Source organism: Leopardus geoffroyi, chromosome C3 (assembly GCF_018350155.1).
Source record: "Leopardus geoffroyi isolate Oge1 chromosome C3, O.geoffroyi_Oge1_pat1.0, whole genome shotgun sequence".
In the NCBI taxonomy this organism is placed as follows: domain Eukaryota; kingdom Metazoa; phylum Chordata; class Mammalia; order Carnivora; family Felidae; genus Leopardus; species Leopardus geoffroyi.
Genome location: NC_059338.1, coordinates 32601503 through 32627341, shown reverse-complemented (window position 1 = coordinate 32627341; position 25839 = coordinate 32601503). Strand labels below are relative to the sequence as shown.

General features: G+C 38.7%; 2 protein-coding genes across 6 annotated transcripts in view; one reads left to right on the top strand and one right to left on the bottom strand.

The window, feature by feature from the left end:
- The window catches only part of DENND1B (DENN domain containing 1B), a 268067-nt gene extending 246211 nt beyond the window's left edge, over window positions 1-21856 (bottom strand). Inside the window, exons 1-2 of one of the 3 annotated variants that reach the window (XM_045456663.1) lie at window positions 21786-21856; window positions 13066-13130 (exon numbers count right to left, since the gene is read on the bottom strand). In XM_045456663.1, the coding sequence (XP_045312619.1) occupies window positions 13066-13130; window positions 21786-21841 (121 nt within the window). In that variant the 5' untranslated portion in view covers window positions 21842-21856. Of the gene's footprint in view, window positions 1-13065; window positions 13131-15246; window positions 15628-21785 lie in introns of those variants that run through there. The other 2 variants (XM_045456662.1, XM_045456664.1) reach the window with 2 other exon arrangements.
- CC3H1orf53 (chromosome C3 C1orf53 homolog) overlaps window positions 15692-25839 on the top strand; it is a 105545-nt gene continuing 95397 nt past the window's right edge. The window contains exons 1-2 of one of the 3 annotated variants that reach the window (XM_045456668.1): window positions 15692-16755; window positions 18151-18278. The gene's annotated coding sequence lies outside the window, so the exon portion shown is untranslated. The remainder of the gene's footprint in view (window positions 16756-18150; window positions 18279-25839) is intronic. The other 2 variants (XM_045456666.1, XM_045456667.1) reach the window with 2 other exon arrangements.

Genomic DNA, 25839 nt, shown 5'->3' with positions numbered 1-25839 from the left:
GGCAAAGCGGAAATCTTCTGGAACAGATTCACCATTCCAGTTGCCATTAAGGACATTCATGACTCACAAAAAGAGATCAAAATATCAACATTAGCCAGAGTCTGGAAGAAGGTGATTCTAACTCTCATGGATGACACTGAGGAGGTCAAGACTTCAGTGGAGGAAGTAACTGCAGATGTGGTGGAAACAGCAAGAGAACTGGAATTAAAGATGGGACTGAACTGCTGCGATCTCATGATCAAACTTTAAAATTTTTTTTTTCAACGTTTTTATTTATTTTTGGGACAGAGAGAGACAGAGCATGAACGGGGGAGGGGCAGAGAGAGAGGGAGACACAGAATCAGAAACAGGCTCCAGGCTCTGAGCCATCAGCCCAGAGCCCGACGCGGGGCTCGAACTCACGGACCGCGAGATCGTGACCTGGCTGAAGTCGGACGCCCAACCGACTGCGCCACCCAGGCGCCCCTCATGATCAAACTTTAATGGGCGAGGAGCTGCTTGTTACGGATCGCAAAGAAAGTGGTTTCTTGAGATGTAGAAACTACTCCTGGTAAAGATGCTGTGAAGATTGTTGAAATCACAACAGAGGATTTAGGATATTAGGACATTAGGTTATCAGGACAACAAAGGATATTATGTAACTTAGTTGATAAAACAGTGACAAGAGGATTCGCTCCAATTTTGAAAGAAGTTCTACTGTAGGTAAAGTGCTATCAAACAGCATCACATGCTACGGAGAAATTGCTGGTGAAAGGAAGAGTCAATCAGTGCAGCAAATGTCACTCACTTTATTTTAAGAAATTGCCACAGCCACCCCAACCTTCAGCAACCACCACTCTGATCAGTCAGCAGCCATCTAAGCAAGACTGTCCACCAGCAAAAAGAGTATGACTCCTGAAACCTCAAATGGTGGTTAGCAAGTTTTAACATTTTTTACTTAAGCCATATACATTGGTGTTTTAGACATAATGCTATTTCACACATATCAGAATACAGCCCAGGGTAAACATAACTTTTGCATCCACTGGGAAGCCAAAAATTTCATCTGACTTACTTTATTGTGATAGTTGCTTTTTTATGGTGGTGTAACCAGAACCCACATTATCTCTGAGGTATGCCTGTATTCACCCTCCTCTTCTAGCTTGCCTTCCCTCTTCATTAGAAAAACAAAAAAGGTTCAGGGGAGGTGGATGGGAGGATGGGCTAAATGGGTGATGGGCATTAAGGAGGGCATTTGTTGTGATGAGCACTGGGTGTTGCATGTAAGTGATGAATTACTAAATTCTACTCCTGAAACCAATACTACACTGTATGTTAACTAACTTGAATTTAAATGAAATCTTGGAAGAACATGAAAAAAAGTTCAAAGGACACTCTATATCAGAATAATAACTTTTTCCAAAGAAAAATTTCCTTAAACATTTTTAAACAATAAAGATTTTTTAAAACCAAACAAAAGAAATAATGTAAAAATAAGAAAAAAAGCAAAGTATGGTTAAAAGTAAAAGAATAAGCTAAAACAGTTACAAAAATATAAAAACATTAAACATCTAATGAAAGAAGAGTAAACACCAAATACACCAAAAAGTAAAAGTGAAACAGGCAAAAAATACAAATTCCAAAATTTAACACCTCCATGCAGGTGGCATGAGGTGTTGCATACAGATAGCAGGCCTCCATTCGGCCAATTTGTTGATTACAGATGCCAGAAGTAGAAAATGGAGTCTTCAGTCATTCCCTCAGTTGCAGAAGATGCAACACTCTTGTCCTTCTGGGTTAAAAATATCTGTGTGGGAGGAAGGTACCTCTTAAAGGGCACTGAGCTCTTGTTTAGTCATCCCTTCCATCCTATAAATCAAGCAAAAGCCACCCATCATCTATTCTCTTCACCCCTAGCTTTTAAATGTAGAGTTTTAACTCAGAATAAGTATTATCAAGTCCCTTATTTAACAATATATAAATATTTTTTGTGTTCTGATAAAATGAAATTCAGCCATATCTAAAAAGGTAAATTCTAGTCATATTTAAAAGTATGTTTTTTTTTAATGTTTTTATTTATTTTTGAGACAGAGACAGACAGAGCATGAGCAGGGGAGGGGCAGAGAGAGAGAGGGAGACACAGAATCTGAAGCAGGCTCCAGGCTCTGAGCTGTCAGCACAGAGCCCAACGCGGGGCTTAAACTCACAGACTGTGAGATCATGACCTGAGCTGAAGTCGAACGCTTAACTGACTGAGCCACCCAGGCGCCCGAAATTATGTTTTAAAGTAAATATAAATTGTGTATGTTAAATCTGCCATATATATTAAACATAATAGAAATCATATATTTTCAAAGAATGAAAATACCATAAAAATATAAACTATAAATCATGCTGAATAGAATTTAGTCTTACTGTAACGATTTAGAAGGCAATTCAGAAGTGTTCAATAATTTCATTTTCAATACTTTGAAAACCATTTTACAAGTAAGAAAGTAGTAGTATATAAGCTTTAAAGTAGAAAATTTGATATGAGGGCCATCCCTCTTCTTTCCATATCTATCTATTAAAAAAAAAGACTGTTGCCTAGATAATACCTGAGGGAAATGAGTCCAAAAAATTGCCAAAAGATTTTATAAATTCCCAAATCAAGTAAACTATAAGTAAATGGATTTCATAACAGCTTTATAAAGAATTTAGGACTGGCAGTGCAGAGCTTGGTTGGGATTCTCTCTCTCTCTCTGCCCCTTCACCCCCCACCCCCACACACACACACAAAAATGAATAAACAAACAGTTAAAAAAAAAAAAAGAAAAATTTTGGATAGGTACATCAGCCTCAAAGGCCAAATTTAGGACCATAACACATATAAAGTATTGAAGATTCATTTGTTTTCAACTATTAAGCTAAAAATGAAGTAAATATTTACAAATTACAATTCTGAATTTCAACTAGTGTTCAATTTTAATATTTCCACTTTTTAGACTAAACACTGTCACAAACACAATAGTAACCACTAAGAACTTGGAAACTAGTATTTTTGTACATAAAAATTCTCAGCTTACTATTGCTTCAATAACACATTTAAACCTATACACAGTGAACACAACACATAATCTTGATGCAACTATAATGCCCTTATCGTCAATAATTATTCTGTAGATACTCATTACGAAAATCACACTTTTTGTAGCAAAACTACCATTTCAAAATTGAGTTCTCACATTTCCTGTAGTAATAAGAAACAAAATAAAAAGAGGTAACACATCATTCTCTGAAAATCAAATAATTAACCTCATTAATCACTTATAAGTACTAAACAGAAAATACTGTTTTAATTTCTATAAAAGAGTAACAGTGACCAAGACCTTGAAAAAAAACTCCCCAAATATTAAACAACTTCCTCTTCAAAAAAAAAAAAAAAAAACCCACATGTACAACTTCCTCTTCCAAAACATCATATCCAAAATACACTGGAATCTCAAAACAAAAAAACCATTTCAGAATCCTTTCTGAACGGCTTCCACACAAGTTTATCTCATAGCAACTGTACTTTGACGCACAGACCCTGAGGACATACCACGTGCCAGTGTATTCAAACACACCTGGACTCATTTGGATTTCACTTCAACACACATTCCTAAATGATTTCAAATAATCTCGGATCAAATTAGTAAGAAGGCTAGATTTTACAATCTCCCAGCTGACAAAATTTTAAAGGACAGCTTAATTTTAATGAATGATAAATTTGGATACCACACACAGCCTTATGCTTGGTGCATTTCTGCTACCAAACCAACACATGTTATTTTTGGAATGACTAATTTCTGGACACTTACACATTTGCAGAAGACCATCAGATGCACTAAACTGATAGCTCTACACTTTATTTTCAGATTCAAATGATAAATAAGAAGGAACTGAAAGAGGAAAAGGCTCTATCTGATGTTCACCAGTTCTGCCTACTAAGTTACAGAGTTTGTGGTTTATCAACACAGTTCTATCAAAAAAAAAACCCCAACTTTTAAATACAGCATATATGGCTTGTGATGTAAAAATATACAGTCTTTCAAAGTTCTTTTACATTAAAGTTTTTTTTAAGGTTTAAGAAATCTAAAATAGGTATTGAAAATACAGCATCACCATTAACTAATTTCATGTTAACAGCAGAGTATAACTTCACAATTATTGGATATCATCCACGGAGAAGACACTTTTTCTGCAAATTCACAAGAGATCCAAAGAGGTCTTTATGTTCAAAAACCTAAAATCCAGTGGTTGGCATAAGGCAGGGTGATAAAGATCAAGTTCGAGACAATATAACTGCCACAAGACCAGTATCAAAGGGATTATTACTCAGCAACTTCTTTTTATATCTTTTACTTCTGAAGCTTCACTTTTACACATTTCGTCAGTTCAAAGTTGTTATACTTTTAGAGAAGAAATGAATTTAACAATAATTATTAAATTCCCAATACCTTTTACAATTTCCATTCCTTTTCTTTAAAAGCCATTTCAGTACCTTGAAAACAGTGCTTCAACAATTCAACAAATATTCGCTGAACACACGCCTTGGGTCAGACCTGTTTTAGGCTGAGTTAACAAAACTAAACCTGAACGACCCCTTGCCAAGGCAGATTACGCTTAACAGAGAGTGCTTCTTGGTCATGTTCATTAGATATAAATGTTTATACCAAAAGCAATATATTCCTTACTCTTAGTTATGCACTTCAGATTTCACATACGAAGTAAAACTACAACCAACTTCAGAAAAAGTCTGGTACCCAACTGAGAGGTGACAAGATAGATTCTAACTGTCTCTCCCTCCATCACCTCAGGACTATCCTTGACTCACCCCTGTCTCCTCTATCCCACTGTCCCTCCACACACCCCACACAGAGCTGAGTTGGGTGCCCTCTTCAGGCTCACTCCTCTACACCGTGCAACCTCTCAAACAGGCCTTCCTACACTATTACAATCACTGATTTGAAACTTCACGAATGTCATCTTTTTAACTGCTCTTCATCTGTGCTGGACGCTCAGAAACATTCAATGAATGAACAAAAGAGGGCTGAATGTCTAATACTAATATGGCGTTTGTGCTCTTCTTCTCATCGTCATCTTTTGATGTCTATTAAAAATTAGTATCTCAACAACTCTGGTCAAGCCAGAATTAGTTGGGGATTTCCTAAAAGGGTGGCTTTTCAAAATTGCTGAGGAAAATTTCAATGCTATTTTAAAAAGATGGCTATTGTATTTGAAAGGCAGTGCAATATCATTGTTGACTCAAGTTCTAGAATAAAAAAAAACCAGGTTCAAATACTAACCCCACCTCTTAGAACTGTGTGACCTTGGCAAGCTATCTCACCTTCCATTTCCTCATCTTTATGAAAAGGTTTACAGTCCCTACTTTATATGGTCACCATGAAGATAAGCTAGAAATGTAGGCTCTAAGCACATTTACTGACATAAACACTAAATTGTAATTTTTATTACTATTTCTATGAAACATTTAAATGGAAGCCTAATCAGAAAAAATAAATCAATAAATAAGGCTTTATAATCATATGCTACATACAGCTTTATTTTATTACCTGAAAATTTATAAACAAAAAAAATATCTTAATGGAATTCACTGAACAAAGACATAAATCTACTTACACACTTATCAAAGCTGTTAATCACAAATTACAAATGGAGTGTCAACATAGATGGGGGAAGAGACGGTAAAACCTAACTAGAAACCGACAGAAGTACATTCGATCTTTAGTTCAGAGATCTTTCCACCATAAGCAAACTGCATCTTTTTAATTAATTCGACTTTATAAGGCTTTCTTTAAAATTAAAATGCTCCCTTGAGGGCTGTCTATCAGTTGTTCACACCTCACTGTGAATTACTTTAATCAGATAAATACATAAAGTAACACCAGCTACTTAAAAGAAATTGTTATTCGAAGAGTAGTGAGAAGAGGGGTAGCTTTAAAACTAGTGTGCTTGGCATGGAGTAGGCCTGTTTAATGCTCATAGCGAGCATCTTTATGCAGTCACCGGACAGCATGATGACAATGGCACCCACAAGATGACAGCAGAGGAATTTTAAGGACCATCAAAGCCAACTCTCCTCTACTAGGTGGTATGAGGTGCTCTTTAAGGAAACTTCCAGTGTTATTATTCCACTGTTCTCTTCTGCAATATGCCCTAAGACCCCAAGTAGCACCAACTTCCTAAATACTTCTAAAAAAACAAAACAAAACAAAAATCAATTGACAAGCACCTGTGGCAAATTCCCACAAAGCAAAAATGACTGAACCACCACAGAACCATGAAACAAGACACCCTTTTCTACAGAGAAAATTAAATCACTACCTGGAATAAATCAACTTATCCTTGATTTATATAAACTAAGAGTCTAACTACACCCAAAATAAATACAAAAAGAAAACCATTCAACTTAACAATATAGGAACACCAGAGTGTTTCAGCGGTTTCTCAAAGCTATCTTTAATGCTTTCTGGCTCAAGTAAAAATATCTTTAAAAAGAATCTCTCCTAGTTTCTCTAATGTTACTTGAGCATAACCCTGAGAGCTTTGAAATGGGGGAAAAAATTCTGAATGTTAAATATTAAGAAGTATTTCCAGGGAAGAAACATTCTTTTGGAACTGATTGAGAACATACTTCACACTCAATGCCTTTGATGTTCATTGTTATTTAAAATAATACTCTGGCTGTCTGCTTAAAGTACCCCAAAAATGCCTACTGCTAAACGTATATTTTAAAAGGTAAATTATTGCCTTGCAATACCTTGCAAATCAAACATAAAGATTTGGTGGCAAAGAAAAGGGGATATTATTTGAGCATAAGAAAACCCTCCAAATGAGAGAGTATCAAGAGAATATGAGGAACATATCAGGTCAAGGAAACAAGACTGTTCCAAGGAAAAAACCCTGAACAAACCTGTGGGGCTGTGGCAACAGAGCAGTGCCCAAGCAACAGTCCCACGGCACACCCCTGTGAAGGAGAGGGCCACCATCCCCCACAGAGAACAGTGGGAAGTCAACATTAAAAACCAAGAAGTGACCTTGGATTGAAGCAGCCAAACTAAAGAATATGTGAACATATCAAAGTACCTAATGAGGTATGTCACAATCAAACCATTAAAATCAAACTCTGCAGCACCCCATCAAGGTATCAAGCAACAAATACTGAATGCAGAAAGCCGATGTGCTTTTTACACTTGCAGGCGGCGATGCCAGGAAGCACGTAACGCTCCAAAGCCAAGTATAAAAGTACAGCTATTCTTAAATTTTCTATAATAAAACAAAAAATGGCATACCTCAAAGATATAGTTCTAAAGAACCACATTAAATTTTGTCCCTGGTTAGTAACTATGAGAAAACACTTTTCCTTCAACAATCTACGACGTAAAGGTAATGATACTTCGAGTCATGATGACTCTAAATGATCCCCATGTTAGGTGTGGGGATCCCCATGGGTAGGTGGGATGGGGAATAAAGGGGCTTTAAGGTAGACTCCAAAGCACACGTATATAGCAACTGTCCCAGTAAATCTTGTGATGGGAGAAGAGAGCAAGCAGATGTGGGTCCTGAATGGAAAGAGCTTAAGCACAGAGTATCCCAAAATAAGCCCACTGGTCCAAGATATACATGGTCATATATTCCTATTGTCCCTGCTTCTGTCATACCAGCACACACTTAAGATCACTTCTACAACAAGCAGCTCTTGGTGAATTAATCTGATCCACATTTATTTGACCAATGGCCAGGTACTATGCTAGGTCCAATTTCTTCTACTCATTCTGCAAATATTCACTTAACATGCCAGATACTGCACTAGGCTTTTCTCTAAGGATACAAATTAATAAGTGATGGCCCGGTTCTTAAACAACTTATTTTAAGCGGAGCAAACAGACACTCAGACCCAGCTGTATGTCTATATACTACTATATCAGACATATCTGAAGAATAGTAAGTGCTAAAATACAGGCAGAAGCAAAATGCTATGGATTCTGTGGAAACAGCATCCCTACAGACAAAATTTATCAAATGCAAAAGCAAGCTTAGAAATACCCTTTCTTGTGCAGGGCATGGGGGTTAGTAAGTTAGGATTCTCTGGCCTAAGGTTCTCATTTAAGAACAGAGTAGGAGGCAGTTAAGCTGTTAACACAGCTAGAGATCAGAAAGGTGGATAACTTGATACTGGGTTGGATGGGTCTATAAATAGAAAGTCAGTAGCAAAGGGAGATTTGTTCCTAACAGAAATTACTGTAGCAAAGGAGAAAGGAATAAAGAAAACAAGATTTGCTAAAGAAATGTGTGAAAACTACTAATAAATAGCTACAGCTGTTACATCAAAGATTCACTGGGGCGGCTGGGTGGCTCAGTTGGTTAAGCATCCCACTTTGGCTCAGGCCATGATCTCACAGTTCGTGGTTTCGAGCCCTATGTCTGGCTCTATGCTGATAGCTCAGACCCTGGAGCCTCTTTAGGATTCTGTATCTCCCTGGCTCTCTGCCCCTCCCCCACTCATGCTCTGTCTCTTTCTGTTTCTCAAAAGTAAAATAAACGTTAAAAAAAAAAAGATTCACTAAACACAGAGACATAAATCTCTAGGGGAGGGGGATATCCTGAGCCAGCATCAATAACCACAAAGGAAGAGCTCGGTATTTTTTTTTACGTGGAATTACCCTGGATTCATTAATTTCAGGGAGGACACTGTATTCCTGTTTCAAATATATATATATCTGCACCATATATAGATTATACCCTAATATTTCCTTGAATGGTAACAATGAAGCCTCTCCTGACCTGATTTGAAGTTACTACCCAATGAGAGGCAATAGAGCAGATTTTTAAACTTAGCTTAAATCTATTAAAAAGCAGATTAAAACACACACTCTGGAGCCAGACTACTTTGGGCAAGTTTCTTCATTTCTCTGTGCTTCGGTTTCCCCGTGTGCAAAATGAAGATAAGCATTTCCCTCCCATAGGATGTTCATGAGATTTAAACAGTTAGCACATGCAGAACAGTCAGAATTGAGCCCAGCACAGAGTGCTATGTAAGTGTTAGCAGTCTTGCTGCTGCTGTTGCTGCGACCACTGGAGGTGGAGCTCTCAACAAAATGTAAAAGAGAAAGCTAGAGTACCAAGGCCATTGCCTGGAAGAAAAACCCTAAGAGGAGGCATCTTCAACTCTGTATTGAAGAAGGGTTACTCTTCGGTTCCCTGAAGTCCTGAATCACTTTGGGGAATGCAGGGGCAGTGTTGTAACAACAAATTCTGCTATTAGAATTAAGGAGAGGCCATCACTGCCGGCTGTACTTTGCTGGCTGCTGGGAAACATGAAAGACAGCAAAGAGAGGGGTGACAATAGCAATTCCCTAGGAAATCTACCAGGAAGAGTATTAAGATCTAAATTTTGGCATTTCACTCTTGGATAGTTGCCACAGAAGTTACTAGGGAAGTTGTCCCATCCATGGCCCATCCATGAAAATATGGGCCAACCAGTCCACAAGATACCATCAGAACCAATTCTACTAACACAAGGGGACACAACAGAGAAACACCGCCAAATACTCTCGTGACAATTTTTTAATTGGTGGGGCCTCCGTATGACACTATTTCCCAGTGTTTTAAATGTGTTGTTGTCAAAAAATCAATGTCATGTCTTTGAAACAAGTCCAAATAGCAATAGATCAGATGAAGATCACCCTTTTATCAGAACTAGCTATATTAAGTTATATTTCAACAACTAGTACCATTTCAAGTAACCAACTAAAACTTAAGTAGTAATTTGTCTCTGAAGATATTTGTGAAGTAAACAAAAGGGAGAATTTAAAACCTCTCTATTAGAAAGTGAACAAGAGAAACATGCCAACTATCTGTATGTAATATTACCAATCTTAGCATAAAACAAGTTTACCCTGAGCATAGTATTTTCTATTGGATCAACAGATAATCTTCAAAAAACAAACTAATATTCTGAGAAGTGCAGAGAGCATTTTAATGGATTTCCCAACATCTACTCCTTGCCAGTTGTTTAGTAATAATCAATCATGATAATCTTGCCACTCACCCCTCTACCACTACCCCCACCAATGATTATTTTCCGAATGGTTGGGCCTGTGCCAACTTAGGCCAATGGGATCCAATGTTTTTGAAGTTTCTGGGAAAGAAATGTTCTGGCTCTAAACAGAGTGGCATGAAAAGCCAGTGTCTGTCACCCCCCAAGGTCATAAAAGAGAAAGGAGGGTTCCAACTTCTCTTGACAGCCACCCTACAGCGAGGAATTTAAATCTTCCAATGACACCAGTTACTATGAGAGGCAGAGCTGAGATGGAGAAAGAACCTGTATCGTTGACGACCTACTTCCAGACTTCCTCTTAAATGAACTATCAAGTTCACTCATTGCTTAAATTGGTTTTATATTTGTGCCCCAAAACATCCTAATCTACACATTTTGTTTTTCAGGCTTTTTACTGTGTAAGAATGTCATCCATGTTCACCAGAAGACTAGCAAAAAAACAAAACAACAACAAAAACTACCCTATTTTAAACAAACTGATGCACCTATCAGATTCATTAAAATAAATAGATTTTATTGACAGTTACATAGGAATATTCCAATAACTCTCTCTAATAATTTCTGGGCATTTTCCCTTTACTATTTATCAATAAAGTAGAAAGTTAATCAAAACATTTAGAAACATCAATCTGACATAAAATTTTAGTTATATAGTAGCATTACTTTTTTTTTTTTTTTTTTAATTTTTTTTTTCAAGGTTTATTTATTTTTGGGACAGAGAGAGACAGAGCATGAACGGGGGAGGGGCAGAGAGAGAGGGAGGCACAGAATGGGAAACAGGCTCCAGGCTCTGAGCCATCAGCCCAGAGCCCGACGCAGGGCTCGAACTCACGGACCGCGAGACCGTGACCTGGCTGAAGTCGGACGCTTAACCGACTGCGCCACCCAGGCGCCCCTAGTAGCATTACTTTTTAAAGCACGAAAAGTGTAACTTGTTAGAACCAAAAATATTAGTCATATTCATACTATTTAAGCCACAATTAAAATAAAGATAGTTACTTATACCTTTAATATAGTTGGCTTCAGCTTTATTAAAAATCTGTAGAGGGGCGCCTGGGTGGCTCAGTCAGTTAAGCATACCGACTTCAGCTCAGGTCATGATCTCACGGTTCATGAGGTGGAGCCCCATGTAGGGCTCTGTGCTGACAGCTCAGAGCCTGGAGCCTGCTTCAGATTCTGTGTCTCTTCTCTTTCTCTCTCTCTCTCTACCCCTCCCCACTCATGCTCTCTCTGTTTTTAAATAGTACTTAAATAACGTTTTTAAAGTGTTAAAAAAATTTTCTTAAAATCTTTAGAATTTGCTGCCCGTGAGTCATCTTAATGGCATACATGGGTAGAATGGATTAATCGCAACCTACAGAGAGGCTAAAGTGTTCATTTTAGCTATTTGTTATATCCCCAACCTCACTGGGCTGGAGAAACTATTAAAATACAAATGAAGAGGTTTCTAATGAGTAGTGATTTAAACAATAACAATAGTCAAAAGACAAGAAAGGAATAAAAGAAGGGCAGAAGTAGAAGATAAAAACTGGAATAACTAGTTCCTAAAAAATGGCAAAGGGCAAAGGGAGGAAGGAAGGAGAAGACCCTCAGAAGTCCTTATGGAAAGGTCACAATGTCTCCGACACATGATACAGATCGGATGTTATATAAGGCAGATTGATCCTTGTAACAAAATCACTTTAGCATGCATCTAAAATTATAGAGTACTCATGTTTTACAAAGGAATTCAGCCTGTTTTACAAACACATCAGGTGAGCATCACCCATCTTAGCTAATGTTATGGTATAGGTGTTCTGAAGACTTATTCTTACCATAAATACACTAAAGAATAGATTTAAATTGGAGCTGAAAAAATAATGCATCCATTTCAGTCTTCAAAGGGAACTTAGCTGTGTCCAGAAAGAACGTAAATAGACCAACTTTAATACACGTAGGAAAGCAAAAGATAACCTTTTTAATTTGAAAAAGCTTCCTACAACCTATGTAGGCTCACTCCTCGCCTGGGGACAAACCTGATCACAGCTATAGTTCAAACAGGCCAGAAGTATAGCAGGCAGGGCTGGTGGAGTCAGGAACATGTGTGACTTCATACCTAAAATTAGCCAGGTCCATTTCACCACAAGCTGAGTTGGGCTCCTCTATTTTAAGGTGTGCAGCTCCAAATTGCTTAAGAGCATATAATTGCTGGCCAGATTCTGGAGCTAAGAGTGTCAGCAGACCTGCCACCAAGTCTTTAGAGTGGGCAAGCAGTCCACAGGATCCCACACTTAATCATCATGATTTATCTACAATCTAAGTACACTGTAAGTGAAATCACACACTGGAGATATCCATGAAAACATATCACACAAGGGCACGTCAAAAAGGAAGAGAGAGCCCTTCCTCTTTTGTACCACACCTCCCCCTGATGCACACATATTACATATGACAAATTGGGGAAAAAAACTGACAAAATTATTTAGAAGTGACAGCTGAAACCATTCCAAGTAATGTCACACTATTATTTACCTCCCTCGGAAAGTGCTTTGCTCCTGGGGTAAATCCCACAGAAGGGGCTACTCAGTCTGCACTCTGCATTCTGGAAACATTAGAAGGGAACTGGTGTGGCTCCCATTGCTCTGGTAGGAGAATTTCCACTAATGTTTACAATAGGGGCTAACTTTTAAAAGACAAATGAAAGAAAACGACAAGCGTGCCTTCCTGCCAAAACTAACCATCATTCTACCAACAAATGGTAAAGCTGAGTTCTATGGCCTTAAGGTACACCTGAAAATTAAGCTGTACAGATAACATTCACGATTCCTACAATCTCATGGCAAAAACCTAGCCATCTATTTTATTAACAGCAGTTTGAGATGCTACATTCAGAACATACAGTTAGTGCCACCATTATCCTGATACTATTATGTTCTGGTAGGCTACCACACTAACACTTGTTTTGATAGACTCAACTATTTTAAGAATTAACAAAACACACATACCTTCATTTTCAGAGGCATGACATTTCACTTTCAATACCAAGTCAAAGGTTCTCTCTGGATTTTCCCTAAAAGAAAAAGAAATTTGTGGTATTTATTTCCTATGACAAATAACTAAGCATCTCTGCAGAGTTTATATTTTCTTAACTCAAAAAACTAATCTTGGTCTTGTTGCAGTATGTTCCATTAAACTATATGAGCACAATGTAGAAAATACCAAAGTTTTTTCCCAATTCAGTAATGTTAGAGGCTTAGGAGTTCTGAGACCTGCAGCAAACATTTAACCTCAGCCTGTTTTCTCACCTATAAAGTGCCTTGTTCACTTCGAAGAATAATTGTGAAGATTATACATCAACTAATATATATGGAAGTACTTTATAAAGTATTCAGTGCTGTATAAATGTAAAGGACTGACTTTATCTCATTGAATCAAAACTGGAAAGCCAGTACGCTCCTAAGTATCTCTACCTTTTCCTGCCAACAAAGCTGGCCAGCAGGTTCTCAGGCTTTTTTAAAAAGACTTTCAATATAAATGTAAATGATGAATACCTGGTTCCACCTGCCACATTCTAGACCACCACAGAACAGTCATAATGCTCCTTAAATGTGACACTTTGCATATGCTCCTCTTGAGATGTAATTACTGCCAACCATGTTTAAAGCAGCAAACCATACATAAACTGCAAGGCTAACAACAAAAACCTTGCTTTATGTCGACTATCTTTGGAGAAATCACACATCTGCCTCAATATTAGAGTTTCCCACTAGGAACAAAAGGTTGCTTCATTCTGAAGTTATCCACTTCTTTAGTAACTTTTCATACACTCAACCTATTCATTAGTTTAATTTCAAAAAGCAAGTTTACATCTAGTGAGACACATTTTCTAACATAGTTCTGTTTTAATGTCTTTCTGCTAGAAGATAAAAGATTAGGCAAAATCTGAGACCACAATGTCCACGTGACCGAAGTGTTAATCTATCTGTTATTCCTGCTAAGGAGACCTTAGTGTCTTTGCACATTGGCTGTTTTTAATATGCATTTCATTCAATAAAGTGATGCCAGTTTTGGCTTCTAAATAAACATGAACTTTTCTAAACTTATTACAAGAATCTAAAATCACAGGAAGTGACAAGCTATATAAATTAATTTGGAAATATACATATCCTCAGCCCTCCCACTATTAACTTGTTTCAATGGAAATAATACAGACTTAGGTGACCTCCTCTCTCATAATCCAATTAATGTCATAAAGTATACCTTTTAAATCACTTATGCTGCCCCCACCCATATCAAACACTGAAGAAAATAACTTTAAATCACATAATTTTCCCCTTTTCTTAATATTTTTTACAATCTCTCTTAGGTGCAAAAAAGTAAATATTGATTCAATTATACTGTGAAATTTTACAAGCCTTCCACACTAATACAAATATAAACAGTATTCATTATTTTAAATTGGGGGGGAGGGGTGTGAACAGGGAGTAAAGGAGGAAGAAAATCTTTGCAAAGTAACTTTAGGAGGAAAAACAAAAAACAAAAAACCTAAAACTCATACCTCTAAGACACAAAACAAATCACCACACTTACTCAAATTGCTTTTTACATAATCAGTGTCCAGATGAAAAACATCCACTGATGTATACTTTAGCATGCACATAAAAATACTATCTAATTGGATACCATTTTGCAAGTATCGTGCATACACCTAGTGCCTACGTGAACAAATATCAGAGGCCAACTGAATAAGAAAAACCGGAGGAAAACCTCTCAGATCAACTGACAACTGCGCTTAAAAATGAAACGGTTATCTTCGCCTTAGGAAAATGCTTTGAATATGAATCGCTTAACCTCAAGGCTGACGCCCTCCCGGACACCAGACAACCGACAGTCACGTCTGCCACACTCCGGGAGGAACAAGAAACCCACAGCGGGTGGCGGCAGGAGCCACCAGGCCTCCTCCAGCACCTAGAGACGCGGGCGTCGCCCCGGCGCTGCGGGCCGCTCACGGAGGAGCCCCGCCGACCCCGCCGGGCCGGGGACGCGGGGCCGGGCAGGCTTTGCGGCCTAGCGCTGTCCCGCCGGCCGGCCGCGCGCGCGCGCGCGGGGGCCGGGCCGACGTCGCCGTCTGGGGGGCCGGCCGCCGCAGGGCGCCCCCCGCCCGCCCGCCCGCGACCCCCACTCACTTGGTCCTGCAGTCCATGGTTACATGTCGGTGTGGGGCTGTCCGTCCCGCCCCCGCGCCGGCCTGGAAGCCCCCTGCCCCGCGCTCGGAGGGTCGCGCCGCCCCCGCCCACGCCGGCCGCCCCGCGGGGAAGCAGGCAACTCACAGCGGCGGCGGCGGCGGCGGGCCCATGTCGGCGGCGCCCCCGGCGCTTCCCCGCCTCCCACCCCACCCCCCGGAGCCTTTTTGTGACAGCAGCAGCGGCAGCGGTGGCGCGGCCGCCGCCCCCGTCTCCGCCGGCCGCCGCCCCCGCCGCCTCCGAGGCTGGGGCCTCACAGTTCCTGCGACCGGGGCCGCCCGCAGCGGCTCCAGCACCTTCTGCAAACCAGGAAGTCGCCGGGAGGGGGAAGGGGCGCGGGCGGGGGCGGCCTCACCTGGGCCGCGCGGCCCGCGGGCCGGAGCCTGAGGAAGACACGGGGCGGGGTCCCCCAGCGCCCCGAGGGGCCGCAGGGTCGAGGGGAGCGCAAGTGTCTGCCCGGATGACCCACGTACCGCTCTGTAACCGAGCCAGAAACGCAAGGTGTCCCCTATGTCCTCAGCCCCGGAGCAGCCGACTTCCTTTCTGGGTCCAGTCCAGGCTTCAGGGCTACAACCCACCTCAAAAGCAAAGTAACCGAAAAAGTACCTCGATTTTGCAGTATTTTCCACACCGCATGCACACGGAATTGGATCACTAATTAATGGGTATTGTTTGTTAGAACCTTCGTCGTTTTAGGCCGTTTCATTTCGTTTCAGGCTGCACATTCGGAGCTCGAGTTGATGCTCCTGGCTCCTGCCTCACTCCAGCTGTGTCCCGTTACTGCTCTCTGAAATCCAGAGCCGCCCCCCTCCTGATTCAGGAATGTTCAGACATGTGCACCTGCTAAATAGCCTTGTCAAGTAGCAAAATGGTAGTGCTCCACTCGCCTGCACATATGGAAGCCAGACGTTCTTATGCCACAGGACTGCAGCATACCAAGGACTGACTTTGGACACATTCTCCAAGCGGCAGGCCTCACAGAACTGCAGTCTAGGAAGCTCATAGAGGGCCCAACTGAGGGTGAGAGGGGCTGATACATAAAAAACTAAGATTTACAGGGCACCGAAGTACCTGTTAAGCAGGTTATATGCATGGCCACAGTACTTGCCAGAACTCTGTGATAGATAACTTGCATCAGCATTTTGCAGGTTGATAAACAGGCCAAGCTAATCCAGTGGGCAATGGCAAAGCTGGATTTCAGAACAGGTCTGCTTGATGCTGATATTTACTGCTACCATGTACTGGCTGTCCGTGTTCTTCTGCCTTATATCTAGAATCAACTGGGAAGCTATCTAGAAAAAGTTTTCTAATGCACACTTAAAAGAGTGTACAGGATTGGACTGCTACACAGATCTTCTGGAGAAGGCTTCTTCCATTAATGTTACCACCTTACACGTGGCCACAGTGTTTTTCATCCAAATGGGGGTGTTTCAGACTTTATTCATGCAAAAGGTAAGATGATGAGAGGAAATCAAGTGTGGTATGAATAGGGTGTGAGTCATGAGACATAAAAGTCATACAATGAGTTTTGGGAATTAATTCGGAAGCCAAAACCGAACATTAAACACAGTTATTCAGATCTTAAATGTTCTTGCCAAAATATGTGTTACTTGGTCAACAAAGTGAAATATATTTCATAGCCACAGACCTAATAGTCAAAAATAAGGTCAGGACATAAAAGGGAAACAAAAAAAAAATAGATTTAAACATGAGGTACCATCATAGCTTGACTTGGGGTGAGACACTTCAGTTTCTCGGTTCCTACATTTGTAAAATGGGAATTATTACTTGTATATCACATGAACAACGTGATATTCAAGTTAAAAAGCGTTACACATTTGTGTGATCTTTTAAGAAATTATTCTGTGGATTTCAGTTTCAAAATTAGACAATCTATCTATACCACATATTTTTTCCCAAATGAAGCTTTTTTCTACCTAAAAAAGTTACCATAGTCCAAAGCCTTGAAAAAAAATTCTGTAAACTGAAAACCACTTCTGCTCCAAATGTTACCAAATTTCTCAAACTTCTTCTTTCATTATAATTCATTCTTTACCCAAACAAACAAACAAACAAACCCTACCTGGAATGCCTACATCAGGAGTTTTTAATTAGTGGTAAGGAAATATTAATACAGTTGTTTTCCCTATCCATTTATTGGGATTTAAGTGACAGTCGTACCCCTGCATAATATAAAATTGCTATTTTTTTTTCAATTTATCTTAAGTATTTATGAAGGGAAGACACTGCATATGCACACACAAAGCAAATCTTTTTAAACCAGCTTTTAGGCTGACCATGATGAAGCGATTTATCTATTCTGATATTACTGAGGTAAAAGGATAGAAACACAGATGGACACAATTTGCACAATTTGTTAAAAATTATAGTAAAAGGAAAAGTTTTATACACTTATTTTGGTGATATGGTTATTGAAGCCAGTTGTTTAATTTTAGTAATACTCATTTCATATGGAACTTCTGATATGACAGAGTCAAGGTGATATATCTTCACAAGATCATATTTCAGCGATAATATTTCCTACTTAGCAACTGATATTAACATTTTTCAGGACCACAGTTGTCAAAGAACATTGTCTATATTGGTGCCAGAGAACACAGTCTATAAACTATTAGTCTTTTTTAATATTTTAAGCTTATTTTAAATTGTTTGCCTGTGTTTATAAGAAGTATATATTCAGCAGTTCTTGGGCAAGGTATTTCAAAGATGTGCCTCCTTGATCAGATCTCGCCTATGGTTTTAGCTTGCCTATCCCAAATTGCAATATCTGTTATTCCCAAATAAACTTATTTTTGCTGGTAAAAATCTGACAGTTTTATTTTTAAGGTGAATATTACTTTGTGATCAGAAGTGGGATCCGGAGAAGACCCCCAGCAACTCTCAGGCGGGTGAGCAAACAGATGCTACAGAGCCGATGGAGTTCGCAGCTTAGTTGCCAACCCTGGAGTTTGAGGGTAAGTTTTTTTCCTGCATTTAGAGCTGTACTCTCTTTGTGTTTCGGCTCTCCCGACTTTACTTGGGTTCTGTTTTGAAGGCCTATCCTTCCTGGGAGTACTTGTCTGTTCTTTGGTCTGACTCCTTCTTAGAAGCAGGTTGTTTCTAGTGGAACTGTGCCTGTTGGAAGCGTGTTGGCCTTCAATCCAATTTCTTTTCAGAATCAGACTGTTGGTAGTGGAACTGTTCTGGCCTTTGGTCTGATTCCTTCTGGAACCAGGACGTTCCTGTTGAAACTGTGCTGTTTAGGAATTTTTCTCTTAGCTCTAGGAAAAAAAAAACCTCTAAGAAATGGGATCGCTGTCATCAAAATGCTTTGACAGTAGCAGTTCCCCCCCCTACTAGGACTCTGGTGGTTTTATGTTTAAAAACTATGATCCTTCCTCATATGCATTTCTAGACTAAATGGATCAACTTAACCAAAAGAAATTTGGAACTTCAGTGGCCATTTTGGGGAATTTTCAATCTCCCCAAATTTATTTGTTTCTCTCAAAATTAAATTAGAAGGCTGCAGCTCCTAAAAAATAAAACAAAAAAGCACCAACCAACCAACAAACAAAAGGCCTCGATCAAGTATTATGGTCGTATTATTGATCTCTTCTATTACCATGATTGTGTTGTTGGTATCTTCTATTACTATATTTGCATCTGCTCGATAATTCATTCATGGAAGAGATGAGTTAAAATTTCCTAGTATGTTGGTAGGTTTGTCTCTCTCAGCTTATAAGTCTGTCAATTTTTGCTTTATATAGTTGGGGGGGTGTTATAATATGCAAACCGGTTTATAATTATTTTATTTGCCTGGTAAATTTACCATTACGTTGTGACCTTCTTTAATTTTAGTAATGCTTTCGCCTTAGCATTTAAATGGCTTTCTTTTTTTAAAAAAAAAATTTATTTTTTACTTTTTATATCGAGGGAGTGAGTGTGCACATACATGCATGAGCAGGGGAAGGGCAGAGAGAGAGAGATGGAGAGAGAGAATCCCAGGCAGATTCCACGCTGTCAGTGCAGAACCCGACACGGGGCTTGATCCTACAAACCATGAGATCACAACCTGAGCCGAAAACAAGAGTCAGATGCTTACCTGACTGAGCCACCCAGGCACCCCTAAATCGCTTTCTTCTGATTAGTATTTCCCTAGTATTATTATAACTCTTTTCATCATATTATATTAAAACTTTCTAAGTCATTATGTTTCAGATTTATCTAATTCATGTTAATTTTGACTTTTAGTCTAATAATGATTGAATCTTAGACCAAGCATTTAAACCATTCCATGCTTTATAATTGCTGATATATTGAAATTTACTTTTGCCATCTAATGTGCTCCCCATTTATATTTTTCTGATCTATATATTTTTTTCACCATTGCCTTCTTTGGGATTATTGATTGTTTTTTGGTTTTGTTTATGCTTCTACTTCTCTTCCTAGATTCTAGTTTGGAAGTTATGTACTCTATTCCTGTTCACTTAGTGGTTATCCTAATTTTAACAGGTAAATTTTAACTCATTAAATTCTGAGTTTATATCCATCCACCTTCTGCCAGATACTACAAGGACTTTTAAAAGATCCTTAAAACTGACTTTCATCAGTTCTGGAAAATTCTGAACTCCATTCTTTCTCCCCTTTCCTTCTGGGACTCTGTGTACACATTCTCATTTGCTCTCCATATCTCTTAACATTTCTTTCATAGTTTCTTTTTTCTTATCTTTCTAAGCCAAATTCTGGATAATTTTGTAAATATCCTACTGTTCATTAATTCTTTCTCTGGCTTTGTCTCATCTTCTGTTAAAGCTATTTAGTTTTTAGTGTATCTTATTTTCATTTCTAAAGTTCTGCTTGGTTATTTTAAATCTGCTTTCTCTTCATTCATATTTTAAGCCTTTGCTTATTTCTTAAAATATATTTAGCATACATATTTTAGATTCTATTTCTGATAATTCCAATTGCTGAAGCACTTGTGAGTCTGATTCTACTATCTGATTTTCTTCTAGCCGTTACTTATGGTGTCTTGATTTTTTCTATGTGTGATGATTTATTTTTATGCTACCTGATCCTTGGAGTTTTATATGTGGAAATGTAGTGAGATCTGAAAAGAAGAGTTCTCTGGAAAGAATATTTGTTTATCTTTGGGTATATGTCTGGGGGGTTACTATCCATTCAGGACCCTTTCATACTAAATTCTCAACTTGAAATTTTTCAGACCACCATGGGAGATCTGGCTTATATTTATGAATCTTTAAGGAGGATTTCTGCCCCACCCTACCTCCACATCTGCTCCGGTGTTTGAGACAATCAGTTTCCCTTGAATTCCTTTGGAATGCCAGGTTATGAGGGGTATCCTATTGGACTCCCCACGTTAGGAAGGTACTCAAGCTCCATGAGGCTATAACAAGTGCTCAAAGCTCATCTAGCTTAACAAATACCTTCAAGATGAACAGTGGCTCTGGTGGCTACTTTTACACATTACCAACCTTCACCCCCCACCACCACTACCAAGTATTCCTTACTTCCTTGACTATTCTTGAATGCATTTGATCATTGCATTCTACCTTGACAGCTCCTTACCTTTTGGAGTATGGAAAGAGAAACAATATTGTAAACTCTAGAATGGTATTTTTGATATAATACTGTTAAAGAACTTCAACTTCAGTATAACTTAACTAGACTTAGGCAGACTGTGAGCTTTACCAATTTATATCAAGGTTTTGAGTTCCAAACAATTAACTTAGAAATGAACTTTTAGACACAATCCTCTCATGAGTTATAATAAGCATGTATCTAAGTCAGACACTCCCTACACTCTAACTCTGTGTTGCCTCCTGTTATTGTTCTTAGGTGAAATTTGTTAATAGTATCACCATCTTCATTTATTATGGGATACAAGTCCTTTATATAAAGTATTTAGAAAGTCAAATTTCTTGACGTCCTTAGAAAATCATCTTGAAAATATTTTAGCAGAAACTGCTTTTTTATATCAACTGAGATAATGTTAAGAAGAACATTCTCCAAGTATATTACTCTTTTTATACTTAGAAACATCATGAATTTGAATCTGAAAGTGAAGTTCTCTTTCAAAATGACATATACTACTTTTAAAACAGAGAGACAGTAGAAGAGAAGATTTGGGATTTCCAGAAAGTATGCTTCCCCTGTTGCTTTCACAACTCATGGCCTGTAAACTTAGTGTTCAGTGTTCATTTGAAAGCCAACTCGAAGAAAAAAAATGTTGTTTTCCAGTTTTGGAGACAAAAAGGCTCAGATTATTCTTAACATCTTTATTACCAAATCTGAACATATCCAAATATTTATAAAATGCAAGTGGGGAATGATATTTGTTTCTTTTGCTGCTAAACTATTAGTGAAAAAGATAGTAAAATTCTCAAAAATAACACAGCAAAGATACTCTCTTCCCTCCATATTTCAGGTGATTTGCCCAAAATTATAGAATCAAATTTTCTTACCTCTGACCAGCTCTTGCTAGTTCATCCTTATCTTTATCTTGGCATCTGCCAGACATTGGAAAACTTAAAACAGTCTTTGGAGTTAAGAAAAAGGAATATTTGAAGCAGAGTATCACCACCAGACTGTAATCAGAGAAGACAGATTTTTTTCATGGACTCTTTGAGGAGCCTCATTTAGGTTATAAGAAACAGAGCAATGTTTGTGTAACGCTGTGGCAATGCCTGGGAAAGAATCTCTTAACTCCACCTACCAGACACTCCACATAAATAAAAACATCTTTATCATATGGCTATTCCACTCACACCCATTTAATACTCTCAGGAGAATGCATAATCACACCAATGAGCCACGACATTAGGATTTCGTGGAAGGAAACGTATAGGGGCATCTAATATGACATTAATAGTCCAACAAAATTAATAACCCCTATAAGCAACTCTAATTCTGATATAAATAGAGAAATGATCAAAATAAATTCCTGTAATAAAAAAAATTCCTATATGCCAAGTTCCACTTTCATAAAATATAAGAAAATAACAAAGTAAATATTACATGCACTTAAATCTAAATCTGGTCACTTCTAGGGGGGAAAAGAAAAACACTACATGCCAGCATTGAACTCAAATACCAGGTAAAATCACACGGTTCCACAGCAGAAGATCCTTAGTGTGATAAACAGAGATTCAAAACTTCAAAATATTTGACCACCTCCCCTTTTTTATTGTTTCAAGCAAAGCCAAAATAAAAATAAACAGGGACTGAGAAGTCTCCTGGGCTTCAAAAGTATGGATGTCATCTTTTCTCTCTGCTGTTGTCTCTGATGTCACACCCAAGACATAGGCAAGTATTTCTGAAGAAGACCTCTGCTTGTAATCTTTTCTGAGAGAGAAGGAGGAGCAGAATGAAACTGATAAAGGTCTTCTAAGTTTGTTGGGGATTTGCTTCCTTTGTAACAAGGACTCAGTCTCACCTGCCATTCTTCATTCACTATGTGTAATTCCAGGAGTCTTCTCCTGGCAGTCAGGATAGCTGCACTTGGCTGGAGTGGGATGGCGGCATCTGGACTCATGACTCAGCCTGATAGTCTGTTTGTGACTGAGTGGAATCCTCACATCAGGATGGACTGACCACTCTTTCTATCTACTATACGGCCACTCCCTGGGTCTTCTCTTTACTTCCTGCCAGGTTGAATTGTGGATCAGGAACATACAACATTAGTGTGTGTACTGTGTATGGTAATTACAGTGTGTTCTCACAGTGGTTGCTTTAGAAGACTACCAAGTAAGTGCTACTAATTCCTATTCAGTGATGACACGAGACCATTGATTACCATGCAACCCATTTATTTCTGTACATTTTTCTAACACAAACATGTTGCTCTTCCCCTTTAAATAAGCAGGTATGAATTCTTAAGTAATACATGCACAAATTCATGAGGAGAGGTCTAATATTAGAATCAGGAGGAAGGTTTTCAATCAAGTGGCCTGCTATTGAGTTCAAAGCAATTCACTCCAGCAAGCCAGCTGGCAAAACTACTTCCAGTTTGTGAAAGAGAAAAAAATTTCTTAACATTTGAGTCACTGCACTATTTCATGCGCAAGGACTGCATGTACATACCAGAAAGGCAAGCCTTACCACATTTGCATGTATCCTTTTATAGTTGTTGTGGTTTTGCCAAGTGCTTTATGATCGCTTTTTATTAGCTAGGGCTCTCAATAGTCCTGTGAGGTATAGATTAGTAGGTAAAACAGGTATGATGCATGATGAAGCAGGAAGTGAACTCCCTAGAGACATTTTATTCCAAGAACGCCTGTGTGGAAGAATGTACTTTCCCCTGCTTGCCAGAGGCACCAGGAAATAAAGTTGGCCTGCAAAATACTACTGAGCCATTTTTAAAACCCATTTCCTTCATAAAGCACATGTCTATCTCTTTTCTCTCTCGCTCTCTCTCACTCACTTGCAAAATAAAACTAGGTTTATATTTCAATTCAAACGTATTATCATGTGGCATCTCCCTCATTGATATCTTTACCCAAGTTACAAGCAGTATTAAATGCTTTAGAAGTCATATCTTTTTTGAAAAGTCCTTTGTACAAGTTGTAGGATATATAAAAGCATTTATGTAACAAACTAAAACAGTTTGTTATATAAAACTAAAAGAAACTAGAAAAATATTGTTCTTCATTTTACAAATAATGAAAGCTAAAGTTGAAAAAAACTTTAACATAATTAGTCCATAGACAAACTATCTTTGGGGAAAGACAGTCTGGAAATCGGATTTTCTGGTTCTCAAAGATGAAAAAGCCAAACTAAAGTATAATTCTCTATGAATATTCATAAAGATAGATATTTTATGATTCTTGTTATCCTATGCCATATATTTGCGAAGTTAATCTCCATTCGACTTAGAATTTTTAACCTATTACATTAAAATTACATATTAGGGAAAAAATATGTGGTAGGAATTTTCTATGCAAATGGGGGCCTAGAAAAAAAAGAGACCAATGAGCATAAACTGTCTACATCATCAAGCTGCATGTTATAAGAAATGGATGCTAGAAACAGCTGCCTGGGCAGATCTGAATTAGCAATTACCTTATGATGGGTTCAATCACTTGCCCTTGAACCGGTGTTTAAATCTTGTCATCTTTTGTGTACCCATTGTGCCTCCTCTGGCTCCGAGAGATGCTGTCTTCTGCTGTATAGTTGCCATTGCCCTGTCCAGATCTAGCCCTCTTCCTTTCAATGCACAAGGCCTCCAAAGATGCTTTCCTTTTGCTTCAAGCTTATACTTTTCCCACATTTCCAGAAAACTGGGTCTTGGCTCCCAAACTGACTTAGTTGGAGTACCTGATACATATCCTCTAGCTATTTATAAAAACTAGTACTTACTACTCTTTGGAGAGGTTCCGTTTCTTTGCCCAAAAACTCCTATCCTGTGAACCTTCACTATTACCATCATAATATTCAGGAAGACACTCAACTTCTGGGGGTATGTTTTCATCCCACCTATAAATAGAGATTACTGGCATGCTGGGAGCCCAGTGATAGGTTAAACTTTTCTGACTCAGGTTATCAGCTGCATTGTCTTCTCTGGGCTTGCTTTAATGCTCCATTGCCCCAGAAGTCCCTAAGCAAAGGTTTTTACTCTCATTTTTATAGAGTCCTATTATTTTGGTAATGTGTACCAAAAAGTCTAAAACATGTAGTAAGAAAAAGCATGCAAAAATTCATCCAAGAAAAGAAGAGAGCCAGATGCTTGCTGTCACCAAGAAGGTATTAAGATGCTCTCTGGTTACCTCACAATCTGTGACACTGATTCAGGGGCCCAAAGGAGGATCCTGGCAGCCTAATGAGGCCAGAGCAGGATCCACAGATTCACTGAAGTGACTTTAAAGAGCACCCCAACATGTCCGGAAATCAAACCTGAAGTCCTGTGAACATATGGTTAAAAGTCCCCTCACTGTAATGGATGCACCTGGTTACAAACAATTCCTGCAAGAAACCCAGAGTAGATTAGAGCTCAGTTTCCGTTGACTTAGTCATAATGTCCTAGACTCACACATGTGCTAATTAATGTATTAGGACTGAAGCTTCTTAGACTAAGATTCTCTATTTAGTTTGCTTGGCAAGCATAGAATCAAGTTTAAGTGGTAAGTTTATACACACAGTATTAATTGCTTCAAATATTAAGGCACGTTACATAAGACTCAAGTCACCTATGAAAGAAGGCAGCAATGTTTCAATGGCAACGTCAATATCTCTGTTCCCACCTTTTAGTGAGGGAATTCAAAGCATAAAAATAAAATGGTAAAATGTCAAAAAGTCTCTAATAACAAGTTAAACTATTCCCACACACCTCACCTCCACATTAGGCTGCAGTGCCTCCTTGAAATCCCTCTCAGGAAAGACCATGATATAAATTCAATTTTCTCTCCCAAACTTAATCATGCTGGAATCTAAATATATATAAATCTGGTCTTTTTAGGCCCCAATTACTGGTGTCCCTGATTTCCCAGACCAGCCAGAATGTATCAGCCAGAAAGTTTGAGA